General features: G+C 46.2%; 1 protein-coding gene across 1 annotated transcript; it reads right to left on the minus strand.

Annotated features, from left to right (window-relative positions):
• Positions 1-381: 381 nt before the first annotated feature.
• LOC117832310 (protein Wiz-like) lies at positions 382-21,307 on the minus strand. Its single transcript, XM_034711393.1, has 9 exons — positions 21,259-21,307; positions 19,536-20,090; positions 18,963-19,457; positions 16,830-17,330; positions 15,103-15,669; positions 13,099-13,310; positions 10,127-10,367; positions 9,812-9,977; positions 382-7,114 (listed from the first exon to the last, which is right to left on the minus strand). The coding sequence occupies exons 1-9, from the start codon at positions 21,305-21,307 to the stop codon at positions 6,742-6,744; spliced, it is 3,159 nt and encodes a 1,052-aa protein (XP_034567284.1). The 3' UTR covers positions 382-6,741.
• Positions 21,308-23,057: the final 1,750 nt, after the last annotated feature.

Genomic DNA, 23,057 nt, shown 5'->3' on the forward strand with positions numbered 1-23,057 from the left:
GAGGAGGGGCCCCAGGACAGAGCCCTGGGGTACGCCTGAAGTGACGGGGGAGGGTTGTGAAGTGAAGGATTTGAGTTGGATGAACTGAGTCACCTTATAGAAGTTTAGACTGTTCAAAATTAACTGTAAAGGACTCTCTCTCTCTGTGTGTGTGTGTGTGTGTGTGTGTGTGTGTGTTCATCTGATGTCTGATTCTTTGAAGATGAATAAGTTAGCTTATGTTAGCATCAAAACAATGAGGCTACAACAGTTAGTCCTTACAGAATTCTAAGAGGATTCATGTGTGTGTGTGTGTGTGTGTGTGTGTGTGTGTGTGTGTGTGTGTGTGTGTGTGTGTGTGTGTGTGTGATGTTTCATATCTACATGAATAAAGAGACATGATTGAATGTGTGAAATTGAAATCACATTTATTGTTTGTTCTGGAGTTGATTCTCTTTAAACTTAACCCTTTGTGTACAGTACACCTCTTCCCTTGACTGCGTCTTTTTCTTTTTAATCGTTATTGTCGTCTCGTTTTCTTTTTAAACACACTCATTCTCACACACACACACACACACACACTCACACACACACGAATCAGCCGGTTCCACCAGCCGAGGCTTTCCCAGGTAATCTTTAAAAGGAGCTCTAATGCAGCGAGCGTCTGATGCACTCGGTAATGCAGTCAGAGGATCAGACCTCGGCGTGCAGAGCGCTCTCTCTCTCTCTCTTTCTCTCTCTCTCTCTCCTTCGAGGCTCGCTCTTTTAGAGTCCTTTGAAACCAGGACGTGACGATCACATTCAGAAGTTTCCTCACCTGCAACACTCTCACCAGCACCAAAGATTCAGCTCAGAGAGACTAACGGATAGAAATAAAAAATACTCTAAGATTCACCTTGCAGGACTGCAAATACAGAAATGCACAGAGCAATAAAAAATACAGAAATCAAATCACAATAGAGGAATTAAGATCACTTATTTCAACTACCTTTGCTAATAGAACTGCTGATAGCTCTACTAGCGTCAACAGTCTCTTAAGTACATGTAGTTATATAGTATGTAGCTATACTCCGGAGAGGGGTTTGGGGACCGTTGGATCGAACACTGGAACTTGAAAAGTGGTCGGCCTGCGCGGCGGACGCTTGGCGTTTGATATGAAGACCGTCTGAAGCCGACAGAAACAGACTTCTGCGTGAGCGCCCGAGGTCAGGCGTGTGTGTGTGTCTCCGTTTGGAGCGACAGTTCTCCCCGTGAAATCGAGTTTAAGAATCTAACCTACAGTAACAACACGAGTCCCATGAAGCCGCTCCAGTAGCCCGGGTCGCTGGGACTCCGCAGTGCGACGTTGGGTCCATTGTTCAGTGTGGAAAGGGGAGATATCTGTGCAGAGTTTCCTCCACCATCAGGTCCAATGTAAACAGCTTTTACAGAGGCAAGACAAGGAAGTAAACAGACTCTTTGGCACATCCTCACACAGCCACGGATGCATTCAAGTCCTGACAGACTCCACGCAGACCCACGCCGTGTTCAGAGTCTGATTCTGTCTCTCTCTCTAAAAACAGGAACAAATGCACGTTTTCTATTTATGTACACAAACATACACACACACACACACACACACACACACACAGGCGTGCACTGTAGTAAGAGCGCACCTCTGACCTATTATCAAACATTCTACGTTAGCTTTAAAATGACCTAGCTTACCACATTCAGATGCATAATAATAAATAAATAAGAGTTCAGGTTGAAAAAGGCAGGAAGGAAATGGCAACGACGTGAACGCAAAGCTTGAGATGTGGGGGTTTTTTGGCCCTGGGTCTCTGACGAGGAGAGGAGAGGAGGATGAATCAGATTCAACACAGCGGAGGCCGAGTGCATCGGCTGCTCGAACGCCCGGGTGTGACCGTATGTCAAGATATGACTGACCTCAAGTGAACCGCTGTTTAGTGTAACTTCCACCCCAATGAAGGAGCAGGCGTGAGTTTGTAAAGCCTAAAAAAGTGACTCTTACAGAAGTTGTTAAGGAAGCGATGGTGGAGCGTCGTGATGGCAGGATGATAACTGAACAAACTTCATGATGAGAGTCTTTCATGATGGGACATTACTCAGCTGATTTCAAGGTTTCATTTTGTCTGGCATGTGTCGGACAGAAACACGACTCTGTCCTCGCCGTGCACGAGCCGATCACGCTCAGCGTCTATGCAAACAAGGCTCTGAGCCATCAATGCTGTAATATGGAGATGATTATGTTGCTTTCATATCGCTCTCTATATTCCTGTTCTTCATGAGAGTTATCCAAACCTTCTGCAGGTATGTTGATGGGAGAGGAGAGCTGATGAAGGTGTGCTACTTGGCAAAACTCGCCGCTCTGTGAATGTTCACGTGAAGGCGCAGGCAGGCTTCGTGCGCTCGGGGAGTCAAAGAGTCGGTCATAGGAGAACGACTAACTAAGGCTTTGTTTACTGGAGAACAGCTCCATTAGAAGTCTCTGTTGTGGGTTTTTTAAATATGCGTACACAGTGTTGCCAACTTTTCAGACCCCTCTAGAGACTCTTTTTCAAAAAGGGACTAGCAACAAATCTATCGTTCTTTCTGGTGTTTAATGGAGACTGAGCATGTATCGTAGGGCCTTAAAGATAGACCAGACCCGTTTACAGCTCGACTGCCCCGACATCATTCATTACTGATCTGGCTAATGTTGGGTAGGATGGTTTGTTGATCTTCTGATCTTCTCAGTCAGCTCTCTGTACATTTCCCCTCTCCTCTAAAGTCTCCTCTTTTTCCCAGAGGATGAGTGCGCCCGTCTCTGGAGAGATCTGGGTCTGGAGTCTCCACATCTTGTCGTGGACCTGCAGCACCGTGCAGAGCTTGCAGAAGAGTGCGGGCATGAGCGTGTATGACCTCCCTGTCTGAGTGTGACAACATTCTCAGCTGGTTAAATGCTGTCCAGAGGAACGATGCGGTCTCATAGAGGTCCTGTATTATCACTTTACACGTGAGCCAGTGCTCGGGCCGCTGACACACGACTGCTTCCTGAGGGGAGTCCAGATTCACCTGACCGCTCATTTACCACACAAGCCTGAGTGTAGAATGATAGAAATTATGACCGAACCCGGGTCAGGTCGGGTCGGGTCAGGTCAGGTTCGGGGTCGTACACATATGTTTAGCTCTGATGTCTCGTTCTTACTCAGAGAGCAGTGGATGCTGCTGTGAGTCCCTCCTCTCTGCATTCAGAGCAGGAGGTGTTCACCCCTCAGCATCCAGACTGTTAATGTATCACACATGTACCAAGACACCGCGGGCTGATCCGGTCTCTGTTTGGTTCTTTTAGATCAGTGGTTCTCAAAGCGGTGCCCTAGGACCCCCTGGGGGTCCGCGAACCATAGCATGGGGGTCCGTGAATAAATCAAAAAAAATTCTAATGAATTCTTAAAATGCTGTCGTTAAAAACAGCATGTATACAGGTGAGGACCATTGGTGCCAATGAAACCAGCAGATTGTGGCCATCACTCCCACCCTTGTTATCTTTGGGCCAATAGAAACTGATGTGATTGTGACACATCACATCAATCTGTCACTCCTTCACACTTCACTCCGGTCACAACTGTTCCTGCTACTACTTAGCTTTGCTCACTAGCTCGCTAGCATGGAGCCATTTCTAAATCAGTTCACATCATCAAGTGATGCTAAGCCCAAGCTAGCTACATTAAAACAACATGACGACCGGTACATGGAGTTTGGTTTCATTGAGAACAGTGACGGGAGACCATAATGTGCCACGTGTCTTCAGATGCTAGAGAACAAAGCTATGAAGCCAAACAAGCTAAAGTGACATCTAATCACCTGGAATATCAGGACAAAACTAAAAACCTTTCCAGCGAGAGAGCGAGGAATACATCGTCCAGGAAACACAGAGGGTGAAGTGTTTTCTGTTTGTCACTCTGGAACAGGTCTGGAGTGTTTAGATTGATAAGTTTTATAATAGAAATAGTTCTAAGGGAGACTAAGAGTGCAAATGGTAGTAAGCATGTTTAATTGATGTTACAATTATGAGGGGTCCTTGGAAAATATTCTCACCTGTAAGGAGTCCCTGACCCCAAAACGTTTGAGAACCCCTGATTGAGATAGTTAAAGTAGATTATAAACATCAACATGTTGAACATGTTCTGGTTGATAAATGTGATGTTTGACTTTGATTAGTTGGAGGCTCCTCAGTGTAGTTATAAACATATTTAGGTTGTTTTTTAACCTCTTTTTGTCTCTCCCTCATCGTTACTCGTCTCTCCTGCAGCGTCCTTTACAATTCAGATTATGCAAATTAAGTGATGATGTCATTTAGAGACTTTTAGGACAGCTAATAGCTAATCTCCTCACTGAGGAGTTGGCAACACTGCGTACACATGACAACACAAGATGGACTGAAAAGGAGCAGGAGTTTGGGGGGTGTGTCGCTTTCTACAGAAACATCAGAAAGGCGTTCCTCGACGGAGCGGTGAGGACGAACAAACGAGAGGACGATGGCGAACGATCGCTCTGAAAACTGTTCATCTAGAGAGGCGTATGTGTAACTGACTTGGACTGTAGTGCACATGTGCAACAGACAGGGTTCAGTTTTCAAAAGGAGACATTCTGGAACTCGCTATCAACGCAGCGGAATGTCCCTTTATCAGAATAACTCCATTCCAGAACTCTCTTCCTGTTGGAATGCTTAGTTTCTGTGTGAATGAACGTCCGAACATTTCACAGCTCTGATCGTAGACGCGTGTTCACGCCCAGCCGCTGCACTCGGCCCGAGGAGCCCTATCTGCTGAAGGTGATGACATCATTAAGGTTGATTCTGTTTATCGCGAGGGGGGAGGGGCTTCTGTTTGTATGAATGTGTGCAAATATCAGGTTAAGGTTTCATGAGGTGCTTTGAGCTACATTCAAACACATGTTTGGAGGGGGGGGTCACGATCAGGTCAGGACTTTCCCTTTTAGAGTGTACTTCCTCTTCTTGCTCCTGTCGGTCATCCAATTAGGCGTCGTCTGATTCGGCCCATGGGCGTGGACGCTTCGGTAAGTGCTCAGTGACCATGTCACGTTCAAAGTGCCTTTTGTTTTTGTTTTTAACACCACTTAAAGTATTTTAAAGTCTCAACCTTAAGACTAGCATGATTCAAAGTGTCGTTTGGTCTCAGTCAGAGCTTTCAGCGTGCCGACAGAGCCGGGGAAAATCTCACAGGTCAAACTGATTATACGGGGCAAAGTATGGACTGTATTTAAAGATGGACGACATGTCTGCAGCTCCGCCCACTGGGCAAAGTGAAGCCAAAATACGCTCCAGGTAGGCACAGGCATTTTGCACAGGTGGTGTTTTTTGGGGTCAGAGTCTGACGGCCAATTTCCACCAGATCTGTGTCCAGTCTGTTACAGCACCAGATCTGAGAGGTTTCTATTCTAGTCAGTGTGTTAACTTCCACTGGATCCGCTCCATTGCAGAGTCCAGTCCGGCAGGTCGTAGTCCTCCGGATCAGATACACTAGACTTCTATTTGTGCCAGATGCCGGAGCACGACGCATCAATCTCAACAGAGCAGATGGAGCAGGACAGGAAGTCAGGTTTCACCAAAACCAAATGAAAACATCCGGTTAATTTTCAGAATAAAACACTCTGTGTTATCACCAGATCGTATTTCACTTAACTACAACAACAAACCAAAGTCATGATGAGCGGAGCCAGGCCTGGAGTCAACAGGTCAGAGGTTTTCAGAGGACCAGAAAGACAACATGGATGAGGAGAGGAGGAGGAGGAGAATCCTTGATTCAGGGATTACAGAAGGGGAAACCTCGGTCACATGACTCCAGCTGTCCGGAGGTCCTGAAAACACCACCGGTGGGTGTTGACGGTCGAGAGAGCAGAGATAGACTGGACACTGATCTGGTGGAGGTCCCATTTGAGCCGTACAGCTCTGCAGGTGGAGCCACCGTATTGATGCCCCGCCCCTTCCTGATAACAACCCTCAGGTTTATCTCAGCAGACAAACAGACGCGGTTATGGACAGGTCAAAGACTCTTGTGGCTCTTTAAGGGACATGTCCTCTCACTGATCCTCCTCTCCTCTGATAATCACCATCAATCAAGGTGTCCTACACCTTTAAGAGCATCAAACCACCAATTAAAACTCAGGGAAGAGAACGATCTGCATCAAACAGACTGACAGGAAGAATCTATAAAGACAGAATCTCAAACATGTCTGACATGTTGTTTTTGACACGTCTTTAAGACCTGTACCGCAGCCGGTCAGCAGGGGGAGCTCTAAATGTTTGGCTTCACTGTTCAGGAGCCGTCATGTCGTCCATCTTTCACACAGTGCTTTGGGTAACGAGGGACGAAGGGAGGCTGAGGTTTGATAAAGGGCTACATTAACGCTTCAATCAGCCAGTGAATGGTTCCCATCATCCCCTGGACATTCAGTAGAAACAAGGCAAAAGCACGTATCATTGGTTCTTTTTGTCCCCTAACCTCGGACTCTTCTCACAATCATCCGTCCCAGCTGCACAGGTAAGCCAGGAGAGCTTGGTTCCCTTGGTAACGGGACTTAGTAACAGTCTAGAAAGCTGCTTCAAAAGGTGCTCAGAGGGCTCTTTGGAGGGCAAACACTCCTCCTCGACTACACTTTGTGAAGGCCGAAGGAACACGACGAAACAATGGACGAAAAAGGAAAGAGGAAAGGCAGAGAAACTAAAGGAGTCATGTGACTTCAGGGACGCCTCTGAGCTCACACCGTCTGGGCAGAGAGGGGGGCCGGAGACGGGGCGGACTGCTCCTCCGAGACCTTTACAATCTTTGTGGCAGTGAGAGGCGGAGCAGACTCAGAGGGGGGCGTGGGGGAGGAGCTGCTGTTGGGAGCAGTGGAGCGGGTGAGGGTGGAGGTGGAGGTGGAGGTGAGGGCAGGCGTGGTGGAAGTGGTACTGGAGGTAGAGGTGGAGGCCTGGACCTGGGCCTGGTCTTCAGCCGAGGCGGGGGGTCCAGCAGAGGTTTCCTTTGGAGCAGCAGGCTTGTTGTAGTTCATCTTGAGGATGTGCTGCTGGAGGTGTCTGATCCAGTCCTCCTGCACCGACAGCGGGCCGTGAAACTCCACCTCACAGAACCTGAGACGGAGACAGGCCGACGGTCAGAGTCTGATCCTGAACGACAACTCTGATCACAGATCATCAACCAATACACACAAGAGAAATAATGCTGCTACTTCCTGGTTCGTTACATTTAAGGGGATGTAACTAACGCCTGGTGAGTCTCAGCTTCACTGTAAATATTCAGAAACACACCCTGGCTTTATTCAGCCGGACAAACCTGGAGAGGAACCCAGTTATCTTTGGATTCACTGTTGATTAATGCGCCTCACATCATGATGCATACATGGAAAACATTTCATTACTACTGACCAAAATATGCATCATGTGTTTTTTGTTTTCTTCTGGTTCTGCTCGAGTTTTCTGCCTGTGATAAGGAAGGTTTTCATTTCCACCATTCCTGAATGCTTGCTCATGTTGGGCTTGTGTTGGGTCTCTCTGAATAACATAATAAATGCTGTATTCACACATGAACCCATCTCCTGAAAATGATGTGTGCACTCATCCTTACAAATGGCTGAAATCATCCCTCTGCTTCACTCTGGACTTTTTCCTTCCAGCCTTCATGCAACATGTCTGCAGGAAGCTGAGTTGATGTGTGTCATGAGGAACACCAAAGGACTCCGTCAAGTGTCATGAGATAACTACTCCTGCTCCTCCTATCTAAAGTCTCTAAAAGTAGTATGGGAGGTAGAGCCTTCAGTTATCAGGCCCCTCTCCTTTGGAATCATCTACCAGTCAGGGTCCGGGAGGCAGACACCCTCTCTACTTTTAAGAGTAGGCTTCAAACTTTCCTTTTTGATAAAGCTTATAGTTAGAGCTGGATCAGGCTTGGACCAGGTCTTAGTTCTGCTGCTATAGGCTTAGACTGACACACTGGGATCCTGTCTTTCCCTCTCTCTCCTCTCTCTGCCTGTCTCTCACTTTAACTCTTCCTGTCCCATTAAAGTTACTAACCATAGACCTTTCTGGAGTCCCTGAGCTCCCTTGTCTCGTAGGTTCCTCTGGATCTCTGCTGTAGATTCCTTTTTGGGGTCTGTTATTCATCCTTTCTTTCTTTCTTTCTTTCTTTCTTTCTTTCTTTCTTTCTTTCTTTCTTTCTTTCTTTCTTTCTTTCTTTCTTTCATCCTTTCTTTCTTTCTTTCTTTCATCCTTTCATCCTTTCTTTCTTTCTTTCTTTCATCGTTTCATCCTTTCTTTCTTTCTTCCTTTCTTTCTTTCATCCTTTCTTTATTTCTTTCTTTCTTTCATCCTTTCTTTCTTTCTTTCTTCCTTCCTTTTTCTTTCATCCTTTCTTCCTTTCTTTCATCCTTCCTTTCTTTCTTTCTTTCTTCCTTTCTTTCTTTCTTTCTTCCTTCCTTTTTCTTTCATCCTTTCTTCCTTTCTTTCTTTCTTTCATCCTTTCTTTCTTTCTTTCTTTCTTTCTTTCATTCTTTCCTTTTCTTTCTTTCTTCCTTCCTTTCTTTCTTTCTTTCTTTCATCCTTTCTTTCTTTCTTTCTTTCATCCTTTCTTTCTTTCTTTCTTTCTTTCATCCTTTCTTTCTTTCTTCCTTTCTTTCTTTCTTTCATCCTTTCTTCCTTTCTTTCTTTCTTTCTTTCATCCTTTCTTTCTTTCATCCTTTCTTTCTTTCATCCTTTCTTTCTTTCTTTCTTTCATCCTTTCTTTCTTTCTTTCTTTCTTTCTTTCATCCTTTCTTTCTTTCTTCCTTTCTTTCTTTCTTCCTTTCTTTCTTTCTTTCTTCCTTTCTTTCATCCTTTCTTTCTTTCTTTCTTTCTTTCTTTCTTTCTTTCTTCCTTTCTTTCATCCTTTCTTTCTTTCTTTCTTCCTTTCTTTCTTTCTTTCATCCTTTCTTCCTTTCTTTCTTTCTTTCTTTCATCCTTTCTTTCTTTCTTTCTTCCTTTCTTTCTTTCTTTCTTTCATCCTTTCTTTCTTTCTTTCATCCTTTCTTTCTTTCTTTCTTTCTTCCTTTCTTCCTTCCTTTCTTTCTTTCTTTCTTTCATCATTTATGTCTCCTTTTCTCATCCCCTCCTTTCCTTCTGTCTTTCCTTCCCCATTTCTTCTCCTCTTTTTCTTTCTTCTGGTCTCCCTCTCTTCTCTCTTTTCTTAGACCTTTCTGGAGTCCCTGAGCTCCCTTGTCTCGTAGGTTCCTCTGGATCTCTGCTGCTGTGATGGACGTGTGTGATCAGGCAACCTTCCAAAGAGCTCCTTCGAGCTTCATCTTTGATTTGATGCCTTTAAACATTGATTGATATCTTTGTCTGTGTCACAGAGTCACTGATTGGAGGCCGAACAAAGCGATGAGGTCAGAGTTTTTCACTTTGTAGAAAGAGCAGATTTAAAGAACCTTTAATCTGAACGTTCTGTTTGGATGTCATGTTATTTTTAGCTGTGTTTTATAAATCCCAGATAAGAAAACAGCAGAATGTGACTTTATTCCTGAGATCATGCAGACCCAACACAAACCGATGGTGTTAGATTCAGCAGCTGATCCGTTAGAACTTCAGCGCTGCAGTTCTATCCGAATTTAAGCCTCATTCATGTTGCCAGGAAATCCCAAATGATTCCCCGTTCTGGATTTAGAGCAGAAGCAGCTGAAAGTGGAGTAGAGCTCAGCGGGAGGCGGGGGTGGGGGGAGTGCTGCTCGGGGGAATTAACGACTATTTAAAACATATCAAGACACTTCCCTCCCTTCCCCGCCCAGACGCTTCACTCACCGGCACTTCAGGGTGTAGAACTTGCCCACCAGTTTGACCAGCGGGTAGGAGGGCGGTTTGGGCACCAGGGCGGGGACGGTGCCTGTGCGGGGGGGCTTTGGAGGGCCGCTGTCCCGCTCTGTTCCCTCAGAGAGAGACGGGTGCTTCAATGGCCGACGCTCAAAACCTGAAGGAGAGGAGAGAACGGAGGAGGAGAGCGGGGTTGGACTGTCAGAGGGAGACCAGTTTGGCGCTCTAAGGGTTAAACAAGGTCATCGAGTGGAATGTGAATTTTAGAGAGTGGTATCATGAATGTGGGAACATATGCTGCGGTACCTCTGGGCAGCCGGACGTTGAGCTCGCTGCGTGCCACCTGCGCCTGCAGCGGGAGACCGCCGGCCAGCCGTGAGGGACTGGGACTGCTGCGTCCGGATCTGATGGGATCGCCCTGCAGGTTGTTGCCAGCGTCACTTTCGGCGGTCCTGGAGGAGCCGTGGCTGACCTCACGGCTCAGCGGCCGCACCAGGCCTACAGCCAGAGAGGAGGACCAGGCGGAGGAGGAGGAGGAGGCGGCCTTCTGTGAGGAGGAGGAGGAGGAGGAGGAGGAGGAGGAGGAGGAGGAGGGGGGACAGGATCAGAATTCACTCACACCTGAATGTTTTTTAGATTTAGACTTACGGCTGGAGACAAAACAGTTTAAGATGTCAGGATATAAAGATGCTCGTCGCTCCTGAAGTCTCTAAAAGTAGTATGGGAGGTGGTTTTATTTGTACAGAATGATCTGGGGTCGAGTCAGGGAGGCAGCAGGCCTCCCTCTCAGCTCCTCCTGGAGGGTCCTGAGGCGTTCCCAGACCAGGTGGGATAAATAACCCCTCCAGCGAGCTCTGGGTCTACCCTGAGGCCTCCTCCCAGGTGGACTCGCCCAGCAGGTATCCTCATCAAATGCCTGAACATCAACTGACTCCAACAGCTCTACTCCGAGCTCCTGACCCTCTCTCTGACACGGAGCCCGGCTTTCCTTCAGACGCTTGTAGACCAGATCTCGTTCTTTGACTCAGAACCTGAACCTCAGGAGAACAGGTGAGGGCTGGAACCTGGCCTGGAGGTTTGAGCGCAGAGGACACTGGTTTGACTCCCAGCCAAGTGTTTGTCTTCCTATGTCTCTGCTCCACAACCTTCCTGTCTCTCTTCAGCTGTGCTAATTAAACATATTATTAATTAATTATTATTAATGTCTTAAACAAATAATGTAGTTATTAATGATTAATTACACACAGAGTCAGTGACATCTTTTAAATCTCTTCTTCAAACCCATTTTTACAGACTTGCTTTTATGTGACTTCATCTTTCTGTTTTTACTTTTATTTTATTATTATTATTAGTTTTTATCAAACTAATTCATTGTTTTAAATTTGATTTGATTATTCATTGTTTTAATTTTGTTTTATTTTTTAAATTTATTATTTAATGTTCCTAATTTATCCTTTTCACTTTTCCCAGTTTTCCTGATGTGATGTCGTCCTCTCATTCTGAAAACCTCTTTTATTGTCATTTTAATGTTTTTATTTATCCATCCATTTTTATTTGTTTATTTTCATTTATTTATTTAATTAATCAATGAATTAATTGTATTTATTTATCTTTGAAAAACCTCTTAAACAATGATTTATTGGTCTGTCGTCACATCACTCTCTGTCTGTTAAAGGTTCACTCTGTTATTAGAACCATGCTCTGTTTGTCAAAGCACTTTGTAAACATTTGTTTTTAAAGGTGCTTTATAAATACAGTTATTATTATTATTTTATTAAATAAGTTATTGATTTAATTAAATACTGTTCTGTTTTTCACTCACTCAGCAATAACTGTTTATTTATCATTATTCATAAACCTCATTAAACTCCAGCCTCTTAATTACATCTTGTTCAATAAGTCTCAGTTTTTTTAATATAAATAAAAAAAATTATGTCATTTATTTAAATATAAAATGTATTTAAATAGTAACAATATGCATATCTTTATATTTTACACATATACATAAGTGATTGTTTTTACCTGACTGTAATGCTGCTGTTCAAAGTTTTGTTGTATTTATTTTTATAATAACAATAAAGCATCTACTCTATCAATGCAGGACTAAAGGCCCCAAAAATATACCATAAAAAATTAAAATCTTCAATTAAATGTTAGAAAATGTCAAAAACAGAGGTTTATAATTTACTGAGCTTGGTGTGATGACCTGACATAATAAAATATGTATTTTATAATCACTGAAGGAAACACATGTATGTGTTTCTGGATCTGTGTGTGTTAAAGTGACTTCATGATAAATGTGTTCAGAGTGACTCTGTGATACTCTCTGTTGATTGGTCGATGGATGGCGTGTAAACACGGCGAGTCTTTGTGGTTTCCTGCTCGGCGTGGACGCTCGCTCCTTTGCTGCAGAGCCCTCAGAACAATGCTCGCCGCCCAGCAGGATTCATTCCTCCGGTTATTATTAAAGAAAGAAACCTTGACAGTGAGATTACAAGGGCGTTTAAAACACCTCTCTGTATGTGTGTCACATCTCTGCGCGGGGAAAAAAGGTGCGACCGTGACGCAAATGCACCAGAAAGAAATTCAGGAGGGAGAGAAGGAAAAAAAGAGAAAACGTACGTTTAGCTCTATCAACAGCTCGCCGTAATTTATCTTTGGATGAAACATAAGCTGCCAGGCACCCCGGTTACTATGGCAACTATCAAGTCAATAGCTGAGTTGTTCTGGCATCTGTCCCCACAGTGAAGACACAGAATCTACTGTAATGCTCAAAGCTGTTAGACAACACGTCTGAAGCTTCCACGACACAAAATGTCTGTGGAGCCGCCAGCTGAGGCGCCTTAGATCTGTGAGCGTGACGCCTGTTCAAAGACACGGCCAGGAAAGTGAGCGTGTCACAGCGGCTCAGCACTTCTTCTTCTTCTTCTTCTTCTTCTTCTTCTTCTTCTTCTTCTTCAGAGGAGAGCGCCCCGAGTCAGAGAGCAGAGATAAAGCTGTGTTAATAACAGAACCCGCTCTGACCCGAGTCACCGCGCCCAGGAGGATTACCAGCTCCTCACCTTCTTCAGGGTGGAGAGGCTGCTCCCCTTCTTCAGGGTGGAGCTGCTGCTCACCTTCTTCAGGGTGGAGCTGCTGCTCACCTTCTTCAGGGTGGAGAGGCTCCTCCCCTCCTTCAGGGTGGAGAGGCTCCTCCCCTCCTTCAGGGTGGAGAGGCTCCTCCCCTCCTTGAGGGTGGAGAGGCTCCTCCCCTTCTTCAGGGTGGAGAGGCTGCTCACCTTCTTCAGGGTGGAGCGGCTGCCCTGCATGTAGCTGCGGTGCATCTCCAGAACCTTCTGAGGACGGCTGCGCATCCACGCGCTCAGCGTCTCGATGGGGGAACCGTTCACGCACCACTCCGTCACCCCAAACTGCCTCAGGTGGGCCCGAGCGTGGCTCGCCAGAGCCTTACGGTTCTCAAAGTAGAACCCACACAGCTCACAGCTGGGATCTGAACCAGAGGAGAGGAGAACGTTAGAGGAGGAGAACTTTGGAAGAGGGGAACATGAGGAGAGGGGAACATTAGAATCAGAGGGGAACATGAGGAGAGGGGAACATGAGGAGAGGGGAACATGAGGAGAGGGGAACATGAGGAGAGGAGAACGTTAGAGGAGGAGAACTTTGGAAGAGGGGAACATGAGGAGAGGGGAACATGAGGAGAGGGGAACATGAGGAGAGGGGAACATTAGAACGAGAGGGGAGGAGAAAGTTAGAGGAGAGAACTTTAGAAAAGGAGAACATTAGAAGAGGAGAACGTGGAGAGGAGAACGTCAGAACGAGAGGAGAGGAGAATGTTAGAACTTTACAAGTTAGAAAGAGAAGAGAAGAATGTTAGAGAGGAGAACGTTAGAAGAAGAAGAGGAGAACATTAGAGGAGAACATTAGAAGAGAAAACGTTAGAAGAAGAGAACATTAGAAGAGGAGAACATTAGAGGAGGAGAACGTTAGAAGAGGAGAACGTTAGAAGAGGAGAACGTTAGAAGAAGAGAACATTAGAAGAAAAAGAGGAGAACATTAGAAGAGGAGAACATTAGAGGAGAACGTTAGAAGAGGAGAATGTTAGAAGAGGAGAACGTTAGAAGAAGAGAACATTAGAAGAAGAAGAGGAGAACATTAGAAGAAGAAGAGGAGAACATTAGAAGAGGAGAACATAAGAAGAAGAGAACATTAGAAGAAGAGAACATTAGAAGAAGAAGAGGAGAACATTAGAAGAAGAAGAGGAGAACATTAGAAGAAGAGAACATTAGAAGAAGAAGAGGAGAACATTAGAAGAAGAAGAGGAGAACATTAGAAGAAGAAGAGGAGAACATTAGAAGAAGAGAACATTAGAAGAAGAGAACATTAGAAGAAGAGAACATTAGAAGAAGAGAACATTAGAAGAAGAGAACATTAGAAGAAGAAAACATTAGAAGAGGAGAACATTAGAAGAAGAAGAGGAGAACATTAGAAGAGAACATTAGAAGAAGAGAACATTAGAAGAGGAGAACATAAGAAGAAGAGAACATTAGAAGAAGAGAACATTAGAAGAAGAAGAGGAGAACATTAGAAGAAGAAGAGGAGAACATTAGAAGAAGAAGAGGAGAACATTAGAAGAAGAAGAGGAGAACATTAGAAGAAGAGAACATTAGAAGAAGAGAACATTAGAAGAAGAGAACATTAGAAGAAGAGAACATTAGAAGAAGAGAACATTAGAAGAAGAGAACATTAGAAGAAGAAAACATTAGAAGAAGAGAACATTAGAAGAAGAAAACATTAGAAGAGGAGAACATTAGAAGAAGAAAACATTAGAAGAGGAGAACATTAGAAGAAGAAAACATTAGAAGAAGAAGAGGAGAACATTAGAAGAAGAGAACATTCGAAGAAGAAGAGGAGAACATTAGAAATAGAAGAAGAGAACATTAGAAGAGGAGAACATTAGAAATAGAAGAAGAGAACATTAGATGAAGAGAACGTCAGGAGAAAGAGAACATAAAGAGGATCTAGTTTTCAGAGAGGCAGAGTTCAGTCAGGAGGAACAGCTCATCACACCCACTCGTCTCTCTTTGGATCTGGATTCTGACAGTTCTCTGAGAGAGATTGTCTCAGAGTTTGAAAGTTATTATTGTCCTTAGTTTCAGAGATTGATCAGAGTGAAGACTCTGCACATGCATGAACCCTCTCTGCAGCTTTACTCTCTGCATGTTTGTTTCTGTTCCTGCACACTTAAAGACATAAAGAGGACATCAGTCATGAACCTGTCTCACCCTGGTGTCCGTGTTTGTCCGGGGAGGGTTTCCTCTTGTAGGAGAAGTCGTGGGGCACAGGTGAGAAGGTCTTCATCTGACTCTGCGGCGAGTGCCCGGTCTCTGCGGACCGGCTCTCCTCAGACAGAGGTCTCTTTCCCAGCGGAGACATCCTGAAGAACTTCCCTCCTGACAGCGCCGCGGACGTGCTGACGGAGCCCAGGCCCTGCTTGTGGAGTCTGGATCCGGACTGCAGGAGACTCAGGGGAGACTTACGGTACTTTGAGGAATGGAAGCCCGAAACGCTGAGACCCTCGAAGCCTCCGGTGGTCTCCCAGCGAGGACTCCCGGCGCCCGGGGTGGACTCTTTCTTCACCCCCTGGTCTGAGGAGGAGGAGGAGGAGGAGCTTCTTTTGTGCATGACCTCTCTGAGCGTGTCGATGGGCGAGCCGTTCACAGACCACTCGGTGATGCCCATCTGACGGAGGTGGGAGCGGGCGTGGCTGGAGAGGCCTTTACGGTTCTCAAAGTATTCTCCACAGAACTCACAGCGGATGTCTCGGGTGGGCTCCACCTCGCTCGTCATGGCTGAGGGCGGAGCGGAGAGAGAGACTTTCATTTAAATCACCACAGCTATGTAGATGACACACACACATTTACATCCCCATATCACCAGGGGATTATAGTCCCATACAAACACTGAGTACATGCATCAAACAAATCAAGGACTGGATGAGAGACAGAACTTTCTTCAGTTCAACAAAGAAGAAACTGAAATGATTGTTTTTGGAGGAAGAAAGGTTAAAGGTTACTGCTCAGCTCCAATCTGCACAGATGAAATGTTCAAACCAAGCCAGAAACCTTGGTGTAGTCTTAGATTCAGACCTTCATTTCAGCAGCCACATGAAGACCATCACAAAGTCCGCCTACTATCACCTTCAGAATATATCAAGGATTAAAGGACTCATGTCTCAGCAGGATGCAGAAAAACTCCTCCATGCATTTATCTTTAGCAGACTAGACTACTGTAACGGGGTCTTTACAGGACTCCCTAAAGAGTCCATCAGAGGACTGCAGCTCATACAGAATGCTGCTGCTCGAGTCCTAACAAGGACCAACAAAGTAGACCACATCAGTCCAGTTCTTAGATCCCTACACTGGCTTCCTGTCTGTCAGAGAATAGACTTTAAAATCCTGCTGATGGTTTATAAAGACCTGAATGGGTTAGTAACCACCTGGACCTCTGAGGTCAACAGGTCCTGGTCTGCTTTCAGTCCCTAGAGTCAGAAGGAAACATGGTGAAGCAGCGTTTTGTCATTCTGCTCCACATATCTGGAACACACTCCCTGAAAGCTGCAGGTCTGCTCCAACTCTCACCTCTTTAAATCAAAGACTAAGACCTTTTTATTTACCTCTGCCTTCCTATCTTAGATTATTTTAACCCACTTTAAATGCACATTTAAAATTTACTTTGAATATATTCTAACTTTTCTTTTCAGTTTTATCATATTTGTCATTTTAATTCTGTTCTTTTATGCTTGTCTGAATGTTTCCAGTGCTTTTAATGTTTTAATGTAAAGCACACTGAGTTGCCCTCCTGTATGAAATGCACTGTACAGATAAAGCTGCCTTGCCTACAGTAACAGACATGACGGCGGTCTAAAGGTTCTCGTCTAACCATCTGCATCAAAGCCTGAAAGTGGTTTTACTGAATCGTTAAACATGAGACAGAACGCCGCCGAGGTTACCCAGGTTTAGAGGGAACACGCTGTCCGAGCTGCTCCAGGTGTGAGCCTCAGCAGAGAGTCCGGCTGACCCCCCTACACCTCCGTGCGCCGTGACCTCCAGCTGCACCGGCTCCGGCTTCAGCTTCAGGATCAACCCGCCGGACGACGTGGGCGTGGCCGGGCTGGATTTGGACACGGCGGGCTGAGGAGGACTGGAGGGGCGCGCGAAGGCGAAAGGCAGACGACTGATGAGGGAGGAGGAGGGGGAGGAAGAGGAGGACAGAGGGGAGCGAGGAGGGCCGGGAGAGGAGGAGGGAGGAGTCTTTAGAGGTTTGAGAGGAAGAGCGCAGGGCAGGCCTCGTCGGGTGATGATCTCTCTCAGCGTGTCGATGGGCGAGCCGTTCACCGACCACTCGGTGATGCCCATCTGACGGAGGTGAGAGCGGGCGTGGCTGGAGAGGCCTTTACGGTTCTCAAAGTATTCTCCACAGAACTCACAGCCGATCTCTTTGGGAGGTTCACCTGAGAGACGGAGGAGGAGGAGGAGGAGGAGGAGGAGGAGGAGGAGGAGGAGGAGGAGGAGTTAGAGTGAAACAGGAGGAGCAGGTCACAGTCACTAATCAAACTTCACAGCACAGACCAGAGCCTGTGCTCAAGTAGCCTTATCAAACTCATCACACCCAAAGCCTGGACCTCCTTTGGTCGCACCTCCTTCCAGTTTTCTGCTGCAAATGACTGAAATCACCTTCAACAATCCCTGAAGCTGACCTCTCTCATTCCACTCCCCACTTTCAAACACTTAATACACCCCATAACTCAACATCACTGCACTTGCTTTTAAATTGTTCACTGCTGTCATGTGTTTGTATTGTATGGTTCAGTCTCTAGGTCTCTCTGTGTGTCCTCTCTGTTTTTGTTTTGTCTTTTATTTATTGTCATGCTGCCTGTGTCGCCTTCTCCCCCAGGTTGTTATTGCAAATGAGAATTGGTTCTCAATTAACTCAACTGGTTAAATAAAGGTTCAATTAAAAATGAAATAAATAAGCAGCGATTCTTAATGAAGGACGTCTCTCCTGTTTTACATCGTCACAGATCAGTCAGTGAGTAAAGGTTTTGACTCAAACGCTGTAAAAAAAACCCCTGCAAAATCTTTCAAATCTAAAACCTGAGTCTCAGAGCCACGTTAGAGAAAAACAATGTGAGATTTTAAGAGTAGTCTTTAGAGAATATCAGCTTCATTTTTCAGAATGAAGTTGCAATTTCTGGCTGCGGTCAAATTCCACCAGATCTGATCGGTTTCTATTCTAGTCAATGTGTTAACTTCCACTGGATCCGCTCCGTTGCGTTCCAACCTGCGTCTCTGATCCTGCAGGTCTGAGTCCTCCGGATCAGATCCACAAGACTTCTATTTGTGCCGGATGCCGGAGCACGACGCATCAATCTCAACAGAGCAGATGGAGCGGGACAGGAAGTCAGGTTTCACCAAAACAAAATGAAAACATCCGGTAATTTTCAGAATAAAAGCCTCTGTGTTATCACCAGATCGTATTTCACTTAACTACAACAACAAACCAAAGTCATGATGAGCGGAGCCAGGCCTGGAGTCAACAGGTCAGAGGTTTTCAGAGGACCAGAAAGACAACATGGATGAGGAGAGGAGGAGGAGGAGGAGGAGGAGGATCCTTGATTCAGTGAAAACCTCGGTCACATGACTTCAATCAGGATCAGACTAATTGTTAAATGTTTTTAGTCATCTAAAAGGTCTCTGGTGTTCCCCTCCTGTCTTACCTGCCCGTCTAAAGACACGTCACCTGGTGTAAAAACTACCAAACTATCAAATATTTAAAAATCACATTTCAGTCAGGACCTCTTTGGTCAGAATGAGGCATTATTTACATGTACTAAGTTAAATTTGGAGGTGTGGCTCTGTTCTTGGAGCTCCCTGCCCTTCCAGGTGACTACGTGGAAGGGCAGGGAGAGCATCAGCAAAGACAGGAACCAGGGCAATGCATACAACACCGGTCAAATCAGACACAGCAGAAAGGAGGAGCTGGGTGGAGGAGGGTTGTGCTCTCTAAATTTTAAGAACCAACTTCCTGAACTTTACAGGAAGTATGAGGTTACACAATCATCGACTCTCTGATGAGCACTCACTGTGAGGAAGCGCCATGAGCTCGCCGCTGCTCAGGCGGAAGACCCTCATGGAAGAAGATTTGAGCCGCTTGGTGGGCGGGCCGAGCAGAGACGAGGCAGAGGAAGAGGTAGCTTTGGAAGTGGACCGGCCGCCGCCAGCTGTGGTCACCTTGTAGAGGAGAGATGAAGAGGAGGAGGAGGAGGAGGTGGAGGAGAGGTTCAGCAGGGAGGACTGCTTCGGGGAGGACAGGGTGGAGGACAGGGTGGAGGACAGGGTGGAGGCGAGGCTGCGAGGTTCTGTGTGGTCGTCCAGCTGCAGGGACCCGGCTTTGTGCTTGAAGTCGTCGCTGTCCATGAGCTGGTTCAGGAGGTCTATGGGAGAGCCCTTGGACTCGGAGTACTCCACCCCGAAGTGCCGCAGGTGGGCCCGGGCGTGGCTGGATAGACCTTTACGGGTCTCGAACCAGGCGCCGCACAGCTGACACACGATGTCCTTGTTGGTGTCGACCTCCAGAGCTGCGTACGGAGGAGACGTCAACAAACTGAGACTCAAAACAAACAACAAACAAGTTCAAACAGGAAGTAGAGACTCACTCAGGTTGAGAGGAGCGTCATCGTCCTGCGGCGCCCAGAGCGGTTTAGACGTCCCGATGGAGGAGGAGAGGCTGGAGGTCAGACTCTTCATGCCCCCGGACTTGTGCTCCAGAGAGCGCAGGGGGGAAGACACGGGCAGGAGGGAGGAGATGGGGGCTTTCCTCACCACGCAGGGAGGGGATCCAGAGTGAGGCGGGGCGGGGGAGACGCCAGGAGAAGGGGTCGGCGTGGAGGACGAGGAGGAGGAAGGCGGCGCCGACTTCGCTGCTTTGGCCAGGATGGAGAGAGGGATCGGTTTTTCGTCCAGGTCCATGTCTTCTACCGCCTCATCTTTCCGCGGACCGGACGGGGAGGACTTCTCGGGCTCGGGGAGACGTGAGCCGGTCCCGCTGTTGAGGTTTTGCTCTGTGGCGATCTGGTGGAGGAGGGTGACGGCGGCTCCGCTGTGCTCAGACACGCCGATGCCCAGCTGACGCAGGTGGTAGCGGGCGTGGATGGAGAGACCCCGTCTGGTTTCAAACCGAGCTCCGCAGACCTCACACTTCAGTTTGTGGACTATGAAACACAGAAGAGCACCTCATCAGAATCCCACTTCAGTTTGTGGACTACAAAACACAGAAGAGCACCTCATCAGAATCCCACTTCAGTTTGTGGACTATGAAACACAGAAGAGCACCTCATCAGAGTCACACTTAAATCCTGTTAAAGGGACAGTCTCCTGTTTTATGCACCTCTGAATTCACAAACATTGGAAAGTTGCCTTCCTCTTTAAGGCCTGGAAACTCTTCCCACAGATTTAGTATTTGACCTTGCAGGATGCAGGAGTTGTTGATCTTCCCATTCGTTATTTTTGTTTTGCTAATGATTAGAACACCTTTAGTGAAGCATCCCAGAAAGGATCCCAGCAGGAAGAGAACTCTGCTGCAGAGAAAGTTCTTAAACTGCTCTCACAGGAGTTGCTGATCTACCAATGCTAGTTTTTTTTGTGTTGCTGTGTGTTGCACCAATATCATGTTGGATCCACTCTAACCACTGAAGACACAAAAGTGAAACAACAACACAAACAAAAGGATCAAATGAAGGGTAGACCAGCAGCTCCTGGATTCTGTGGGGTTACGTCACTGCTTTGTTGAGGATCTAAAGGCTTTAAATTCGCTCTCTCACAGCCACAACACTCCACTGACAAAGAGAGTGAATGCACCTTGCAGGACGCAGGAGTTGCTGATCTGCCAGTGAGTTATTTTGTTTCACTGATGACACACAGATAACTAGAACCCCTTTAGTAGAGTATCACAGAAAGGATCCCAGCAGGAAGAGAACTGAAAATCAACAGACTTCAGATTTCAGCTCACAGGACACAGGAGTTGCTGATCTACCAATGCTAGTTTTTTGTGTTGCTGTGTGTTGCACCAATATCATGTTGGATCCACTCTAACCACTGAAGACACAAAAGTGAAACAACAACACAAACAAAAGGATCAAATGAAGGGTAGACCAGCAGCTCCTGAGTTCTGTGGGGTTACGTCACTCCTTAGTTGAGGATCTAAAGACTTTAAATTTGCTCTCTCAAAGCCACCAGACATGTTAGCTAACTTCACACTGGAGTTGCTCGTCTACCACGACCCCGCTCTGTAAGTTTTAATGTGTTATCCCAGAGAAGGGGTGGACCTGCAGCTCCTGCGCCCTGTGAGGACTTGTGCTTTAAAAGACTGTTTTTGCAGACGGAGTTTGGAGGACTTGAAGAGAGTGAAGCAGCAGCTGAGGTCCTTCATGATTAAGAGGGGGGTAGAGGTAGATCAGCAAGTCCTGCATTCTGTGGGGTTAAATCGCTGCTTTGTGGACAACCCGCTTGGAGACGGAGAATAAAGGACTCGTCTCTCTGGACGCACCCTCACTGATATGTTCAATGGGATCCTTGATGTTAGTGAGGTTAGCACACAGTCAGAGCCAGAAATGCAATGGTAGGGGAGACCAGGGACGGTTGTAACATTTCTGTGTATAACTTTGAGCTCCTTTAAACACAGTGTGTTCAAACTGCTGTACAAACTAGCTTCAAGTGTCTGCTAATAAAGAGTCTAGAACATGTCTGTGCACACAAACAGAAAATGCTTAATCTCAAATACAAGGAGGGAAAGGTTACAACTGTCCTCGGTCTCCCTACTAGTAATTAGCATAATCATCATTTCCTTTGGTGCTTCGGTTTCCTCATTTTCAGTTTTTGGTTTCAGCCAAGAATTTTCATTTTGGTGCATCTCTACTTATAACCATCACTGTCTGGTTTGGCTCTGCAACCAAACTAGACAAACACAGACTGCAACGGACTATAAGGACTGCAGAAAAAATCATCGGTGTCGACCTGCCCCCCATCCAGGACTTGTACCGGTCCCGGGCCAGGAAACGGGCAGGTAGCATCACCGCTGACCCCTCACACCCTGGACACAAATTCTTCAAACTCCTCCCCCCCGGCAGGCGCTACAGATCACTGAGCGCCAAAACAACCCGCCATAAGAACAGCTTCTTCCCCCAGGCTGTCACTCTCAATCAATCTTTATTTGTATAGTGCCAAATCACAACAAACGTTATCTCAAGACGCTTTTACAAACATAGGAGGTCTAGACCACTCTATGTCAAATTATGAACAGAGACCCAACACCAAGACAGGATCAGACTCAGTCTGACCCCACCTTAATCCATCATGAGCATTGCACATCGCAGTATTTAGCTAGTTACAGTGGTGGGGAAAAACTTCCTTTTAACAGGCAGAAACCTCCAGCAGGACCAGACTCATGTTAGACAGCCATCATGCCTCGACTGAGTTGGGTCTGGAAAGACAGATAGAGGGGAGTAAGAGAGAGAGGTGATAGTGATGAGGCGAGTAGTAGAAGCTGTTGCCGCTGGAGTCCAGCACGTCTGCAGCAGGAGGACGTCTACGGCAGCTCAGAGGAATCTACGAGACAATGGAGCTCAGGGACTCCAGAAAGGTCTATGGTTAGTAACTTTAATGGGACAGGCAGAGTTAAAGTAAGTGATGAAGGGGTTGGGGGGAAGAAGGTGAGCTAGGATCCCAGTGTCAGTGTGCCAGTTCCCCCGGCAGTCTAGGCCTATAGCAGCATGACTAAAGCTGGTCCAAGCCTGATCCAGCTCTAACTATAAGCTTTATCAAAAAGGAAAGTTTTAAGTCTACTCTTAAAAGTGGAGAGGGTGTCTGCCTCCCGGACCCTGACTGGTAGATGATTCCAAAGGAGAGGGGCCTGATAACTGAATGTTCTACCTCCCATACTACTTTTAGAGATTTTAGGTACAACTAGCAAGCCTGCATGTTGGGAGCGTAGATGAACACTAAACCATAACAGTGTCATACCTGTCAGATAAATACTCTCTGTAAATATACATGTAGATACACAATGCAACAATTCTCAAAGCAGAATTCCATATTTCTATTTTTTGTATTATTTAACTTCTATTTTATAATGTAAACTTCCCTCTGCAACTCACCACTGCACTTTATCATATTATTTAGCT

This window comes from Notolabrus celidotus, chromosome 20, assembly GCF_009762535.1.
Source record: "Notolabrus celidotus isolate fNotCel1 chromosome 20, fNotCel1.pri, whole genome shotgun sequence".
NCBI classification, from domain to species: Eukaryota; Metazoa; Chordata; class Actinopteri; order Labriformes; family Labridae; genus Notolabrus; species Notolabrus celidotus.

Excerpts from the sequence above, each read along its gene's own strand:
- LOC117832310 (XM_034711393.1), bottom strand. The coding sequence starts at position 21,307 with ATGAAGGACCTCAGCTGCTGCTTCACTCTCTTCAAGTCCTCCAAACTC. Across the intron at positions 17,331-18,962 it reads GCTCATGGCGCTTCCTCACA|GTGAACCTCCCAAAGAGATC; the intron begins GTGAGTGCTCAT and ends TCCGTCTCTCAG. Across the intron at positions 10,368-13,098 it reads GCCGCTCCACCCTGAAGAAG|AAGGCCGCCTCCTCCTCCTC; the intron begins GTGAGCAGCCTC and ends TCCTCCTCACAG.